The sequence below is a fragment of the Jaculus jaculus genome, chromosome 2 (genome assembly GCF_020740685.1).
Source record: "Jaculus jaculus isolate mJacJac1 chromosome 2, mJacJac1.mat.Y.cur, whole genome shotgun sequence".
Lineage (NCBI taxonomy): Eukaryota > Metazoa > Chordata > Mammalia > Rodentia > Dipodidae > Jaculus > Jaculus jaculus.
This window is the reverse complement of record NC_059103.1, coordinates 158,498,961-158,516,765: the sequence shown is the minus strand read 5'-3', so window position 1 is coordinate 158,516,765 and position 17,805 is coordinate 158,498,961. Positions and strand designations below refer to the sequence as shown.

Here is a 17,805-nt window from a genome sequence, read left to right as displayed (position 1 = left end):
TGGCTCCTACTTTTTTAAAGAAAACAATAATTTCATCTCACAGAGCATTTAGACTGAATATATATTTTTAAGAGTTTTTGTTTTGTTTTGTTTTACTTCAGTACCAGTTACACAGGGAACCAAAGGAAATGTTTTAGTTTTCAATATCTAATGGCAGGTATCTGGATGGAAATTTATAGTATCCTGCTTAGATTCTTAAGTTCCTAGAGGAGGAAATAAAAAGCAATCTTTGATATTACTCTGTCACTTATCATATATAGGTGATTGAATGATTTCTCTAATTGTGGAATATATAATGATGCATTTTCTAGTGAATATGTTTTCCACATTGTGGCCAGCACAATGCACATTACAAATAAGAGTAGATTCAAGAAGAGCCAGCAACACTGACAGAAGGACCTGCAAGGGAAGACAGGGCCAGTCACCAGCCATGTTGAACTTCCCCTTTGGACTTTCAAGACTGGTGCCATAACCTATTTTATAGCAATACTTCATTATATTTCACTCATTATCTATGGAAATAAGATAAAATGCATACTGACATTAATACATGTACCTCATTTGCATGAATGATTATGATTTTAAGTTTTAAAATTTAATATTTTCTATATCAGAATTTCACAAATAATAATCTATAAGATAGTGGCCCACGGTCAGATCCAACACTTAAACTTTCATAATCAGATTTTTGTGCATAAATTAAACCAAAATTAATGACTTTTTGAACATTTGCAGACTGTTCAAGTCACTACATACATTTAACATAACAACAGAGAAACACTTAGAAAATGTTAACTCTCCTTTCTGAACAAACATTTCTTTGCCTTTTAAGTACTTACCTTTCTAAATCTAAATCGATGTTAACTATAACAGATGATTATTTAAAAATAAATTAAAGGAAATTATAGAATTATGAGCTGAGGAATATTTTGAAAGATAACTTGCTAGCATTTTATTTCTTTACACCACGAGAGTAGATTTTGAGCATTTTTCCAAGATGTAGGTCTGAGGCTGAGTGGCTGATAAATGAAGATGCACTTCTGCTTATTCCCAAAACTTCCTTGGGGCATCTTCATGGCAGAGTCATGAAATTCTTGCTTGTAAATCACTTCAGACATTCATGACTGTGTTAGTAGAAAGCATATTCTAATAGTTGCCTTGAACAGGCTCTCTCCTAACATTTGTATACCAAAACCCAGCTCATTTCTGCTGTTGTAATAGATAATAAAAGCTTCCCAAAATGCCATCATCTTTTGCCAAGTACATGTATTAAGCCTCTCTTATAGTTTTCTTTGTCTTCTCTACATTATGATCTTATTTGTTCTTTCCAGTGTTGAAAAGAAATGCATATAATTGAATATACATGGCTTCATTCTCTTCTTTAAATACTATAACTTTTATAATTTCCTGTACAGGTACTTAGCCAGCAAAGAACAGTTAGCATGAAATTTAGTGAACTTAAAATGTATTATAATCTTCTCACCCTTTCTTACAAGTGCCATAGAATGAATAAATAATCAGATATCACCTTAATTTAAGAATTAATTACTGGCTTCCATTTCATGTCTAGTGTCAATAGTTACCCTTGCACTGCTGTTTCTTAAATTCTAGCTACCTTTGGAGCCTGGCTTTGAATGTTGATCAGGTGGCAACTTCAGATATACTTTTATGTGCATTCATGGCAACTACATGTCTTACTTTGACCTTTAAACAGTCATATAAATTACCATTCACCTCTTTGTCCTTATTATGCTTATAGCTCTGCAATATATTTTTTATTTTTTTGGTTTATTTTTATTTATTTGTTTGAGAGCGACAGACAGAGAAAGCGACAGAGAGAGATTGAGAATGGGCACTCCAGCCACTGCAGACGAATTCCAGATGCGTGCGCCCCCTTGTGCATCTGGCTAACGTGTGTCCTGGGGAATCGAGCCTCGAACCGGGGTCCTTAGGCTTCACAGGCAAGAGCTTAACCGCTAAACCATCTCTCCAGCCCTGCAATATATTTTTTAAATCACAGTTACATACCTGATTTCACGTTCCACAAACAAGATAAATCCTTAAAGAATAACACAATTACTTGTTAGTGAATCTGTGCTTGGGCACAGAAGCATTTTCTAATGACTTTTCACAGCTGATGAGTTCTCCCTATTCAGAAGACCATTTTCTTAAGTTATTTTTATATACTTAAACAATTGGTTTCTTTTAAACAATCTTAGATTTATATATTATTCAGCTTGATGAAAAAAATAAAGCTGTCATAAATATACATGAGGGTCTGGGTGCATGCAAATTAGGTGAAAAAGGTGAGAGACTGAAAAAAAAAAAAAAGGAAGGAAATGGCTACCAAAAAGATTCTGAATTAAGTGGGTGACATCATACAGAGTAGTTGCGAGGATATTTGGCTACTTGAAGGTCAAGATGAAAACAGCCTGTACCAGGTTTTCTATGTCACTGGCTTCACTTAAAACATGTGTACCTGTCCTACCTCTATGAAACAGCAAATCAAAGGCTAGGGAATGGTATATCACAGTTATCTGGATAAAACACAGTGGTAGCTTGAACTAGGATGGTGGCATTAATAGTGGAAAGAAATGAAGGGATTTGAGTTGTTATTTCAGAAATGGGAAGACTAGAGGAAGATCACAGTGTCTAATCAGGAAAGCACACAGAGAATGAATGATGGGATTCAGGAAAGTCAATTTGAGACAAGTTGTTATTTAAATAAATAAGTGCATATATGAAAAGTAAAAGTTAACCATGTCTACTAAATTGTTACTATCGATTTTATTGTTGTTGTTGTTGCTGCTACTGTTATTGTAATCCTGAAAATAGTATCCTTTACTGATGATCTACCCTACATCATATACAACATTATCATGCCTTCATAGCGGTGCAGCCGGAGATCCTGTTTTGCACAGTTCTTAGCTAAAACATGCCTGTTAGAAGCCAGAATTTGGAAGGAAACAGAAGTAACCTGAATTTCTGAACCAAGTCACTACACTATATCATATTCCCTGAACTTAGCTCTGTGAACAAAATGGTCTTTTTGGTATCTGTGCTTATATTTTGTATGAAAAAAAAAATGATCTAGGTACAAATTCCAGTTTCTTCATATGTAAGCACTGTGTTTTTCATAAGCTGAATTTTCATATGTGCTAGTTATTATTAGTGTATCCCAACTCTTCCTATCTACTCTTACTAGGGTCACAGTTTATTTTTCTTTTAAAGTCAGAATTAACCCACAAGTAACAGATTTAGGACTTCCTTTTTCTTAACATATAAACTCAGCCTAGAACTTACAGTGTTTCAAAGGGTAAAAACCAACATATTTTTCTCCCATGATTTGAAAACCTTAGATAACAGATGCATCTAGAAATAGCCTATATTCTAAGCATGTGCTTATCCAAGTATATTTCCATGTCTTCTTATGACTCCAACATAGGATTTATTTTTAATAAGAAAAAATTTGACCACAGAAGGAAGGAAACATAGATAACTTTTTAAACCTTTAGTTTCTAAAACAATTATTTTAACTTATTTCTTTGCTCTGTAAATTTACTTTTTTAAAAATATTTATTTACTTATCTACTATGCACAAATCCTTTTTCTGGAAAGGGGGGACTGTAAGTGAAGAAAATACAAAGCCCTTACATTCCCGTGAATGTAGCATGCATAATAAAAAATTTGTGGGGTGTTGTATAACAATGTGACAAACACAACAGGAGAACAGTGCTGGGAAGAGAAGGCAGAGCCAGCCAACAGATGTGTGTGGGTGGAGTGAGGGACTTCAATTTAGACAGGTTGTTTAGTGAAGGTTTCACTTGCCTGGATAATTGGTACTAAGACTTGAATATCATCTTAAATTCCCTTTCTTGAAGAACTGTTTGCAAGCCCTATTTCTGAAATGCCACTCTATGGTGACTCTGATAGCAGTTTCCTGACAGAGAATACTTTCTTTTGGTGCTTTGAATACAAAATGTCTCCAGTAATGTTAAGTGTACTGAATACTTGGTCCCCAGCTGATGGGAATTTGGAGAGTTTTAGGACTTTGGAAGCTGAACCTGGCTGGAGAAAGTGTGTCACTGAGGGTTGTGTTTTTAGTCTATTCCATGGGGTGTTCAGATCTAGATCTATCAAGGACCTTCCTTCCTGCTGCCATGACAACATGCCTGTACTGATATGATGAAATTTCCCTTCAAGATTGTAAACTAAAATAAACTCTTTCCTCACAAAAGAAAAGAGTGTTCTGTCTCTGCAACAAAAAAGTAACTGCTACACTTTCAAAATTATTCTACTGTTGTTTTCTGCTAAACTGAAAAGTTGTGTATACACTGAATAGAAGCACAGCCTGAAAATCTATAATTTAAATGACTCTTCTAGGGATTGCTGGCTAGAAGTACACATTAATCCCTGCAGAGTTACCCATCACCTCTTGAATTTTTGCAAACTGGCTATGATTATTTTGAAGCAGAACTCTCATTTCTTCCTTTATTGGATACAAGTTTATTTTGAGTTCTTATCACCAGAGTGTAGCCCATGTTGATACTAAATAGCCACTAGTACAGTATGCAGTATGAACAGTATAACCATAAATACCATAAATACAAGAAGTACATCTCTGTGGAAGGATAGACTAGGGACCAGGGGCTTCCCCTTTGGCTTAGAGTCTTTGATCTCATTATTCTGTAAATAATCTCGACTGGATATTCATTTTATAACAATCCAGGGGGTTTTAACACTTTGTATTTATTATGTTAATATGCAGATTAAAATGATTTAATAAACACATTTTACTTGGAGATTGACATGATATTCAAACCCAATTTAAAACTCTTATAGCTAGAAAAAAATGGTAGTTTTTTTTGTTTTTATTTGAGTATGCAAACTATCTCCTGCTCAGATTCAATTAGTGGTAACTCCCTGATTTTCATGTCCATATATTTCCTTTAAGAAGTAATATATACGTATATAGGATCATAGTATTAATTAATTCAACCTACTATGTACTATGAAAGCTATCGAGTTAAAATTAGTAACAGAGTCAGGTGTAGTGGCTGATATCAGTTACCTCAGCAATTTGGAGAATTAGGAAAGAGGATCACTGTGAATTGAGGGTCAATCAGGACCACATAATGATTCCCAGAGTAGCCAGGTCTACACCAAATGATTTAGTCTCAAAAATAAAAAATAAAAAAAATCTCTAAAACCAAAAGTTAATAACATAAAACTGTAAGGTTATAAAAGATTATAATCAGAGTACAGTTGAGTCTGAAATGAAAAAAAAAAAAAAAAAGGCTAGAAAGAAAGTGAACCTAAATAGAAATATAAATAGGAAGTACTAAGTAGAAATGTAAACAGGAAATAAAGGATAACAAGTGTTAAAATATTCTTAGGTAATTTTAACAATAATGACCTCCAAAATTTTGAGTACCAGCCTTAGATAGTTCTCTCTATTTAACATAATAATTACATGACACACTAGATATTACCATTATCTCAGGGACTACGGTCTTAACCAAGGTAATACATTTATTAAGAATTAGAGTAAAAATAAGATGTGAACTTAAAGCCAGTAATGAAGCTGGACAGTGAGTCATTGAGAAAACAATCTGGACAACCAAGTGCAACTCTTTAAGGCTTACAAGAAAATATCACCACAATTTAAAATACAGGAAAATTTTACATATTAAAAATAATTTTGGAGCAGAGGAAATAGATTACAGAGTAATGTGCTGGCCACTTAAGCGTGAGGGACTGAGAGGGCCAAGGTTCACTTGAGTTCAATCCTCCAGTACCCATCACATAAAAAGTGGATTTTGCACATCTCTAGTCCTAGAAATGACAGAGACTGGAGCATCTCTGGGGCTCACTGACTAAAAATCATCAGCTCCAGTTTGAGGGGAATAGTCCATCTCAAAATATGTGGATGAGAGATAACAGAGAGCGCATGGCTCTCCCTTGTTGCTTCAGCTAGTGCACACACAGCTGGTACATGTGCCACACACATAAATCACATCTACACACACACACCCCAACTTCTTAAATATTTCTACCTTTTCTAATCCTGAAATCCTTTGTATAGTCTTTATTCTGAAATATTTCTAGAAAATAGTTTGTATGATCTGCTAAATATTTTTTATAGATTTAAGTTTAGTTTTATTTTTTTCTAATTGTAAGCATTTATGTAAAAATATATTCTGTGTGGTCTAATAACTTACCACCTTTATAAATCCTGAAATAAGCCATGTGTCACTCACTAGAGATACAAATAGATACAATGACCTCTGTTATTATTTAAGGAAGAAAAATACAACAGTGTGACAACATATAGAAGAGAAAATTAATCCAAAACAGAATCTGCTGTGATGATTTTTTTTAATTTGTTTATTTTAAAGTGACCATTACTCACTCATCATAGGCATATGTGATGATAAAGGGAGCTGCTGTATTTATTATTGTACAGGATTTTGGCTCTATTATGGGCATGCTAGAAAGTAAGACATACTTATCCTAACATCCTCACAGGAATAAAGAATTTGCACTTGTGTAAAAATGCTCAGATTAATATATATGTTCGTATGTCCATGGTTCTGATATCCACTAATTTTCTAACTTGCCTATGCCACTCCTGTTTTTATCATATAGAAAGCAGTATAGATAATGTAAAATGAAAATTTAGAACCATTTGCCACTGTTTTAAATCATAATTTATGGTGGAAAGTTTGAAGAATTTAAAAACATTAAGCATTAATTTACTATGTTGTGTGATTTGTACATTATAAACTTCAGTTTATACAGTGTATGCTCTTTCTATGATTATTTTGGTGTAAGACAATGTTAAGAACATCAACTTAGCTTTACAACTGTTCAGTCCACTATTGTTCCGCTAATACTGTAGTGGCCTGAAAGATTGCTCAGCAATGCTTTGGTTTATTTGCAGGATCAATGGTTTTGGCGAGTGAGAAACAACAGGGTGATGGATGGATACCCAATGCAGATTACTTACTTCTGGCGGGGATTACCTCCTAGTATTGATGCTGTTTATGAAAACAGTGATGGAAATTTCGTGTTCTTCAAAGGTAAGGATGTATTCACTTTCTCTCTTTGTTATGTCTGGCCATTCTAGTTAGGGCCTTATAGTGTACATAGATGTAAATAAATAAAGCTATTTCAGATTACATAGTAAAGGGGGTTCATGAAGTAAACTGCATGATAAATTGAAATAGAACTAAAACAAAATAAGTATAATTTTAACATTTTCTAATTTATGCTTAAGCTTATTGTATTTTCATGGAGAAGTCAAGGTTTAGAGACACTGTCAGAGGAATATTCAGATGAAGATAGAATATACCAAAAACAGAGAGAAAAAAGAAACAAAACAAGAAGATATAGAGAAGGAGGAAGAAGAGGAGGAAAGGAAGGGAGTAAGGAGATAAGCATAGTGGAATATGATTGTAGCCCTAGCTACTTAGGAAGCTAAAGCTGAGGTGAGAAAATCCTTGAAATCATAAGTGAGAATATCCTGGTAATTGTAGGAAGGATCTCACTCCAAAAGAGTAATTAAACAATAGAAAAGAGGAATAAAGAAAGTAAGTGGCCAATGATTTTTAGGTGTTTTTTTTCTAGAGTATTTATTAATTGCTATAGAACCATTAGTTGATTGTTATTTTTATGTGATGAAATTGATTTTATACTTTATTTTCATATATAATCTCTGAAAATTTACTGGTTTTGTAAGTTTTGGTAAGTTAATATCCAGTGAACTAATAAATGAACCATAAGAGCAAGATAAGCTTATGAGTGGAAAAGTTCACCTAATTATCCATATTGTGAAATTGATTGTCTGTTACATATCTGAGTGATAGATTTTAATCTCACTAGTGTCACTAAGTGCCTGGCCTGAATGAATTTCTCCTCTACCCTTAAAACTTAATAACAGTAAACTTCAATCATGGGCAGTAGAGACATAGAGATGACACAGATTGTTTTAGAGAACTAAGGAAACTGAGAACACATCAGAGCTGATTCTGAGAACTGGAATGTGGATTATCCAAATTCCCAGAAGAATTTGAAATAAGATTAATCAAGGATGCAGACCAAGGGACAAAAAAAAGACTACTTTAACCTTAAAAGGTAGTCATTCTCAGGATAAAAGTAGAATTTATAATAATGATAAAGGTAATAAAATGGGGTTGTGGAAGTATTTGTAAATTTTGTGTGGTTTAAACTACCTCTATAAAATGAAACTATATCTAGAATTAGCTTATCTTTACAGAGTCTATCTATACATGTATATGTGTTTTTGTGGGTTGTGAGCATGTATATGTGTATGCTAGGGAAGGCCAGACATCAACATGGTAAGTCTTCTTCAATCATTTCTTCATTGAAAATAGAGAGACAAAACAGAGAAATCTCTAATCCAAACATCTGCCTGAGGAAGTATGTTTCCAAGGTTAGCATACGGGGCTGCTGCATCTTTGGTCCAAGGCTACCAGCCTATAGCTTGAGCTGAAAGTAGAACTTAGAAACATCTTCCAAGTGACACTGATGTTACAGACATGAAGGATGCAAAAATAGAGGAGGGGGTCATGGACACTGATACTGACACTAATGACTAAAAGTTACAGAATAGAGGCAAAGTGTGACAGGATCAGAGTACCTTCAAGGAGACCCTGACAAAACACTACATGAAGCTATAAACGTGAAGCCTAAGTTCCAATGGAAATCCCAGGATGTTGAAGATGCCAAGACCATAGAATGTCTGTCTCAGGAAACTGTAGCTATGGAGTATATCCATCCCAAGAGGGGAAGCTGTTTGTCTACAGTCCTTAGAGCTAAAGGAATGGAGTTACTGTTCTAACTGGAGTGATCAGACTACCAGAGTCCTTTGGGGCCTTGATGTTTCAATCACCAGCCCCAGATACTGGACATGCAGATACTGAATTTGTTGTTTTGCATGCTGGTTTTTTTTGTCTTGCCTTTTTCTATTCTTTTTTTTTTTTTTTTTTTTTTCCCTGTATACCCATTTCTCCCTTTTGGAATGGGAATGTTTAATTTATGGAATTATATGTTGGAAGTATGTAACAGTTTTGTTGGAGGTAAATATTAACTTTTTGGACAAAACATCTGACCAGAAACAGGTTATGGCTCACATAATCATGCATCAAGAGCAGAAAGAGAACAAACAGGCAAAGCGCAGCTGGCTCAACCCCAAAGTCTGCCCTTAGTGACACACTGTAACAGGGCCCTACCTCCCACCTCCCAGGTGGGGCCTAAACAGGAAGCTCAAACACAAGCACCTGAGGCTATGGAGACATTTTCATTCAAACCCCACAGTAACTAAAACATAAATTTGGTATCAGGATTGGGGTTGCTATTTGGATGAATCATCCATGTGTTTCACAGATCTTTGCAATGCCTTGCACATGAGATAATCAAATCAATACTAACTAACTGGCTATACAATATTTCAAGAATGCATACAGAGATGCAAAAATACTGACATTCAAAGCCAGGCATGGTGGTGCACACCTTTAATCCCAGCACTTGGGAGGCAGAGGTAGGAGGATCACCATGAGTTTGAGGCCACCCTGAGACTACATAGTGAATCCCAAGTCAGCCTGGGCCAGAGTGAGACTCTACCTCGTAAAAACCAAAACAAACAAATAAATAAATAAATAATGACATTCAATTGTAAGTCATTCCGACATCAGCAACTTCCATAAGATCAGGAATATGGCAAGGTTGTGCACAGTTATGATGTCTATTCATCATTTCCTAAAGGATGTATCTAGTATAAAAGGCAAGGCAAGAATGATAAATAAAAAGCATACATATTACAAAGAAAGAAAAACAAACTGTATACACAGACCAGTTTGTGTCTGAGTAGAGATAGATCACATTAAACCCAAAAATATCCCAATTGGTAAATGAAATTAGCAAGAATTGTACATTATACACAAATATTTATGTATCTTGAGACCATCACAGATCTGTGTGTTAGCTTAAAAACTGAGCTTGTCTCAATTTTGTGGATTTTAACAGCATATATGAAAATCCTCTATCAGAGAAAAGGATATAGGCAAAAATTTAGTCATTAGAATATCCATATTTACCAATTCCTAAACCTAAATTCTTAGGGACTGACGTGAAGAAGGGCAGATTAATTTTGTACCTGTAACCAGTTTCAGTTCAGAGAAGTGGTTACATATTTAATGAGAAGTAAGCCTCCCTACATTTTTTCCTGAAGGGAAACATTCTCTTTATTGCACTAGAGAGTAAACAAATCTTCACTTTGCTGTGGAGGGTGACACTGTCTCTGTAAACCAAGTCTGTTTGGTTTGCAGGTGTTTCAGAAGAAAGCTTGTCAGTGCTTCTGTTTATGAGACATACCACAAGCAAGAAATCCATGGTTATGGGAAATTGTATCCTACCACATATTAGCAAAAAATAAGAAGAAAAGAAAAGAAAGAAAGAACCTAAATTTATAGACCACATGTATAGATATGTAGCTCACTTTAAAAAAAAAAAAAAAGTCATTGTGTCACTTTGCTAGCTGAGAAATTCTGTATAGCTTGGCTTACACTTGCTTATGAAGGTAGATATAGGAACTGCAGGCCTTTCTCAGTGAATGTTCATGGTCCCATTACTTTTCATATGCCCAGTGACTTGGTACCACTTAATGGTGTGAGGTTTGAGTAGACATCTGCCTCTTATTCCTCCACTTGACATTTGTTAGCTGACACTGAATGTTTCTTCATTCTTCATTTTCCTGAGGTGGTTTATTTAGTCAGAGAGGCAAGACCTTGGGGAAGTCACATACTTTTCTCCACAATATGTACTACACATTTTGTTCTAATGGGCTCTCTTGCCATCACTCAAGTGTATCAATATGATAGGGTCACATATCAGAGCATAATCCTGCCAGATGTTTGCATTCTCAAATGCAAGCTACATGTGGACTAAATAATTATGAGATTTATAATGTCAGAGTTGCAGTATTGAAATTGAGATGGTGTAATTCCCTTCGAGGAATTAGAGTGAAGTTGTCAGTGTTGCCAAAATTAGCCATACACAACATCAAGTACTTGACAAAGTGTTTCAAAATTTCTATTGTTACTATTACTTAACAACTGCAGGCCCAGTGTGACAGTGACAGTTTCATCTCAGAAGGCAAACATCAGTGTAAGAAACTGTGATGCTTAGACAGAAAGATAGAGGGCAATGAGGTTTGGAATAAGACAGATATGTAGACATTGTATAGCAAAGGAGAAGAATTTGAAAACTCTGGAAAAAAAAAAAAAGAAAACAGGTGCCCAAACATGACAGAGAGAGAGGATTGACTTCAGGAATGGTTTAAGGTACTTGCAATTTTATTTTACTTCAAATGAACCATGAATTTCTTCATAGTTCTTATAAACCAGAGCTCTTGGGAGCCTTAGGGAATTGTGAGGAAGTTCATATGAGTTAGAAATACCCTGATTCATGTACAGTAAAGTGAATAACTTGATAGAAACTAGTCATATAGCCAGGTTGCTCAAGGAATACTTATCTTTTTATGAAAAAAAAAATTGTTAGATTTTAGTGGTCTCACTGTGCAGAAAAAAATAGGTTCAGAACTTTGTGTTTTTATTTCAAGTTATACTCAAATGATTTTAATATTAAAATTTTATTGAAAAATGTAAGAAATGATGATCTGACCTACCTATAGGCCCAAGGATTTGATAATTGAAACTCTCCATTGATAATAATTATCCTTATAAGTATTCAAAATGTTGAATGTACATCTTTACCTTTGGTTCTTTCATTTATGATCCATACTGCTAGATTTACCAACCATATTGCTTATGTTTCTAGAAGTTTTCAAAAACTTTCATCACATCATTTTATTTACTGTTCCAGTTTGAGTTTCATAGGAGGCTGACACCAAGACAGACTGAGCAGCTGCTAGAGACAGAGTTGACCTGTGGAGGGAAAGAAGACAAGGCGTGACTTGGCAGAGAGTCTACCCTTGTGCTGCAGACCTGACAAGCTACTGTAAACCTTGTGTTGAACTCTGAAGTATCAGGATTCTCACAGAGTAGACACAGCCAAGCTCTCATCCTTGGCTTTGCTCAGATTCTGGTTAGACTGAGAAAAGTGTGGCCTTGACTCACCTGGTGCACCACATGGTAGGGATCTTAGCAGATGCTAAACATTCTCCTGAGGGGAGACCTGAGCTTCACACCTCAATGACTGTAAACTTTGCACAGCATTCAAAAATCTCTGAATCCTTAAGAGTTGAGCATTTATGCAGCCTTTTAAAATAGTGACAAAATATATAAGATAGAAATTGAACTATATTTCTAATAATGAGAACCCACAAAGGTCTGTTTCTTAGTCTATCATTGTTGGCATTATTTGTTTGAGTCAGTCATTAGTACATTTCATTAGTGAAATGCTGTTGTATAGTAGTCAATGCATGGTGTAGGTATTCAAAATCTCATTCCCATTTTTGACATATGTATGGTGTGAGTGATATGTGTGTGTGTGTTTATCTGAGTATGGGTATATATGTATGTGCATGTACAAATAGAATCCAAAGGTTGATGCTATCTCTCTTCCTCAGTCATACTCTATCTTATTTTTAAGCAGGATATCTCTAAACCAAGAGTTTATTAATATGCTAGACAAGCTACCAAGCTAGCCCTAGAGATTTCCTATTTCTGCCTCCCCAGTGGTGAGATTATATGTGTGTAACACCATGCACAGAGTTTTACATGAGTGTTGGGGGTTCACACAAAATCCTTCATGCTTTTACGGCAATCAGTTTATCCACTGAGCAAGCAACTCAGAAGTTTTGGATATACCAGGACTGTGGAAGGGCTACCATGGAGTGTACTGTTGGCCTGGGATGGAAGTGTTCCCCTGCTACTCTGCCCAGCTGGAGGGGCGGAATTGGAAAATATGGAGAGTGTCAGTCTCTAATTATGTTGTACTTGAACTGCAGAAGTTTGATGTTTCTTTGATGATGGTTGAGTTTGCATTGTCTAAGCCTCTCCTTGCTATGCCTTATACCAGTTGAAATGTTTATTCTGTGCCTTTATATGTTAGAAATGTTTAACTTGTTTGATTTTACAGGTCTTAATATCTTAAATTGGTCAAGACTGTGAGGTCCTTTGAAATTGAACTGAGTACAATTTACAATGTGTGATGGTTATAAATCTACTGGGGCCAGGGGCAGAATGTGGTGGTTTGAATAGAATAGATGGCCCCCAATATATTCAGTTCTTTATTGTTTGTAGTTTGCATCTGCTGGCTACCTGGCTGGAGGCAATGTCACTGGGTGATCTTAAGGTGTGGTGGTGTGCTGTGAGTGATTATAAAATTAATGTTTTCCTGCTCAGTTAACTAGATCCAAGGCTAATGGCTACCCTCTTATTTGTGTTGCTTTAAAAATACCATTTTACTATACTTTTGAATTCCATATTTGATTATTCCTATATTATTAAACATAATTCATTATATCAATAGCCATTTAATAGACACATTTATATTCCAGGCAATATATATGAAGTAATGCAGGAAAATGATGTGAGGATGTGATACACTTTCTCAAGTTTCTCCTGGCTGAGTGTGGGCAGAAGCTTGTCATCTACTAAGTAATACAATAAAGGTGGAGACTGGGTACTATTGTTGTGCCAAGACCACTGACCAGAAGTCAAGTCCCCCAGTCACCCAGGAGTCACCCAGAGAACCTCCACAGAAGCCGAGACACTCAAATGCAAAAGCAACAGGTTTCTTTATTGCAAGCCTAGGCCTGGGCTCCTTCCCCACAGTCTGGCACAGCGGTAGTGAGGGAGAGAGCCCCTTTCTTTTGGGGGAAGGGGTTTATATAGAATTCGAACAAAAAAGTAGGGGATAGAAACATGATTGGTTGATTTAAACTGTTCTGATTGGCTTGGGTTTCGGGGGGAAAATTGGGGGCAGGAGCTAGGGGCACTCCAGGCAGATGAAGTCATCTCCATTGTCCTTGAAGTGGAGATTCCTCAGTTTCTTATCTAAGCAGGTGGTGTGAGCCCCCTCTCCCCACTGCAGTGGAGCGTTTCTGCAATGTCCTTGAAGTGAGATTCCTCAGAAATGTTAGGGGGAAAGGCAGAAATTAAGCAAACAAAGTTTACAGAAGCAAAAGTTCAGCACATTGGCCAGATAGTTCTCTATCTAAGTCAGGCCTGGGCCTTTTTTTTTAAAAATGGTTATATTTGGTCTCACACTATAGGTACATAATAGGTCCATGTTAATCAGATAGGAAGTGCTTCTAAGAGAAAGGAACCTAAATTATGTTTTGATAGGTTCATCCCACTTTTCCAAAAAGAAGCATTCATGGAATGAGGATGCTGTAAGTAACCTTGACTGAAAGGAACCCTGAAATTACATACATAATAATCAGGATTTCTTTCTTCCTGTAATTAAAAAAAAAAAAAAAGCACTGGAAATTTTGAAAGAGTGACAAGATCTGTTTTATATTCAGGAAAATCCCTTTACATCCATAGAGAGAGACTAGTAGCAGGTATGTAAGGACACTTTTGGATAATACAACCTGCAGAGTTGATTTTACAGTACCTAGATGGAAGACAACATGGGGTATTGGCTAAAAGCCAGGATTCTGATCCAAAGACTTGGAGTTTAAAGTACTGAATACCTTATATAGCATTAGGATGTTTAGAATTTTTAATTATCTGTGCTATTCACTTAAAAGGAGACTTCAAATAGGCTGGGTTAGGTGGAGAGTGGTATAGTTGAGACAGGAACTCACAGTTCAGGAACAAGACAACTTGGAGTCTCTCTAACCAACCTCCTCACCTCTCTTCCATTCACAGCTTAGCTCTTTTCCTCTACACCATTCTCTTTTCTCTTTCAATCTAGCATTCTTACTCACTGTTTGCCTCCTCTTCATGCTAGTTTACATGTACCCATTCTGGTATCTCAGGCTTCCTGCTTCCTATTGAACATTCAGTTCCTTCTGCTGAGTACAAAATCCACACTAGTATTCTCTAGGTCATGTTCCCAAAAGAGAAGTGTGCATGGCTTTCTCGGCTCTGCATATCTGACCAACTCCTATCTCTGTAGCATGGAAAGGACAAGTATTATTGCTGACAATAAAGGCCTCAGGAACAATTTCCAGTGTGTATTAAGAATTCAAATCAGTTGACTGTAATGATGCATTAAATTTGAAGGGTAACAAGCAAGGAAGCGTATAGTGTGAGATATTGATTAAGTAGTATTTACCACGTGCCCAAACAAGCTGAATGAGAAAGGGCTCAGGATGAAACATCAACTTTGCAGAAAATCCCCAGTAGGAAAAAATATATATATATACTATTTTGCTTTCAAAAAATAGTTGAACTAAAGGGAAAGACTTATGTCCTTTTCTCTTCTTCTCCTCCCTGACAATACTGTTTTATCCTCCTTTGTCTACACTTTCTGCATCTTTTCTATAATTATTTGTGAAGATCATTTGTTGCTAGAATTCTAATTCTGACACTGTAACTTCTCTATATACTCTCTACTAGATACTCTCACAAAATCCCAAATGCTGCTTTTCAACCGTCTCTCCATATCCAACTGACTGTACTGATCCTGTATCTTTGTCTGCATGTCATAATTGAATAAGGGGAATCATTCCAGTGTGTAATACAAAATTGTCCCAATTCCATCTCTCTCCAGTCAGTATCCTTTACTTTCCATTTAAATATTTTTTTTCTCTCTCTCTGTATGGATCTTCATTTATTTATTTCTTTAAGTCTCACTTTCCCTTATCAGACAGAATTATTGCCCTTGTTCACACATTACCTACAGCAGAACCTGCTGCGTGTTCTGAGTTGCCGAATGAATGATTCAGTGAGCTGGTTGATTCTTCAGAAAGACTCCTGACGTTTCCTTTTATCTTTATTCTTATTACTATAATCCATTCTAGAAAGGTCCAAAAATCAACTTTTGTAAAAAAAAAAAAAAAAAAAAAAAAAATGATGATATTCTCTCCCTACTTAAGGGACTTGAGACTTCTGCAGTGTACTCGCAGCAGGACCCAGCCAGTCGTGGTGCTTGCTGGTGCTTTCACACTCAGTACTCGCTGTGTCCCACTGTTCTTTCAATTCATGGAAGCCAAATTTCCCTGTCCTTGGAGAGCCTTCCCAGTTATTTTCTGCACATGAATTTTCTCTTTCTTTAAAGTTTGTTAGCCCTTTCCTTTCAATAGATTCTCCCCAAACATTCCACTTTTACTCTTCTCATGTTTGCGTGTGTTTCCAACGTAGTGTTCCATAGCTTTCCAGGCAGTGAAATTACTTATGTCTGTTTGGTGTTCACCTGCCTCTTTCACTAGCCTGTAAGATGATGACATTCATCAGCTATTTCTTGTCAGCATCCAAATATGGTACTCACACTAGTGAGATATTCAATATTTTTTTTGCAGGTTTTTTTTTTAATTTCTTTATTTTTATTTTTTATTTTTAATTTTTATTAACATTTTCCATGATTATAAAATATATCCCATGGTAATTCCCTCCCTCCCCACCCCCACACTTTCCCATTTGAAATTCCATTCTCCATCATATTACCTCCCCATTACAATCATTGTAATTACATATATAAAATATCAACCTATTAAGTATCCTCCTCCCTTCCTTTCTCTACCCTTTATGTCTCCTTTTTACCTTACTGGCCTCTGCTATTAAGTATTTTCATTCTCACGCAGAAGCCCAATCATCTGTAGCTAGGATCCACATATGAGAGAGAACATGTGGCGCTTGGGTCTCGGGGCCTGGGTTACATCACTTGGTATAATCCTTTCCAGGTACATCCATTTTTCTGAAAATTTCATAACTTCATTTTTCTTTACCGCTGAGTAGAACTCCATTATATAAATATGCCACATCTTCATTATCCACTCATCTGTTGAGGGACATCTAGGCTGGTTCCATTTCCCAGCTATTATAAATTGAGCAGCAATAAACATGGTTGAGCACGTACTTCTAAGGAAATGAGATGAGTCCTTTGGACATATGCCTAGGAGTGCTATAGCTGGGTCATATGGTCGATCAATCTTTAGCTGTTTTAGGAACCTCCACACTGTTTTCCACAATGGCTGGACCAGATTGCATTCCCACCAGCAGTGTAGAAGGGTTCCTTTTTTTCCAAATCCCAGCCAATATTTATGATCATTTGTTTTCATGATGGTGGACAATCTGACAGGAGTGAGATGGAATCTCAATGTAGTTTTAATCTGCATTTCCCTGACGACTAGTGATGTAGAACATTTTCTTAGATGCTTATATGTCATTCGTATTTCTTCCTTTGAGAACTCTCTATTTAGCTCCATAGCCCATTTTTTGATTGGCTTGTTTGATTCCTTATTATTAACTTTTTGAGTTTTTTGTATATCCTAGATATTAATCCTCTATCAGATATATAGCTGGCAAAGATTTTTTCCATTCTGTAGGTTGCCTCTTTGCTTTTTTCAAGGTGTCCTTTGCAGTGAAAAATCTTTGTAATTTCATGAGGTCCCAGTGATTAATCTGTGGTTTTATTGCCTGAGCAATTGGGGTTGTATTCAGAAAGTCTTTGCCAAGACCAATATGTTGAAGGGTTTCCCCTACTTTTTCTTATAGCAGTTTCAGAGTTTCAGGTCTGATGTTAAGGTCTTTAATCCATTTGGACTTAATTCTTGTGCATGGCTAGAGAGAAGAATCTATTTTCATCCTTCTGCAGATATATATCCAGTTTTCAAAACACCATTTGCTGAAGAGGCTGTCTCTTCTCCAA

General features: G+C 36.0%; 1 protein-coding gene across 2 annotated transcripts in view; it reads left to right on the top strand.

Annotated features, from left to right (window-relative positions):
• Positions 1–17,805, top strand: part of Mmp16 (matrix metallopeptidase 16) — a 306,078-nt gene that overhangs the window by 268,104 nt on the left and 20,169 nt on the right. For both annotated transcript variants that reach the window (XM_045144394.1, XM_004656918.2), the window contains one exon: positions 6,944–7,082. In XM_045144394.1, the coding sequence (XP_045000329.1) occupies positions 6,944–7,082 (139 nt within the window). The remainder of the gene's footprint in view (positions 1–6,943; positions 7,083–17,805) is intronic.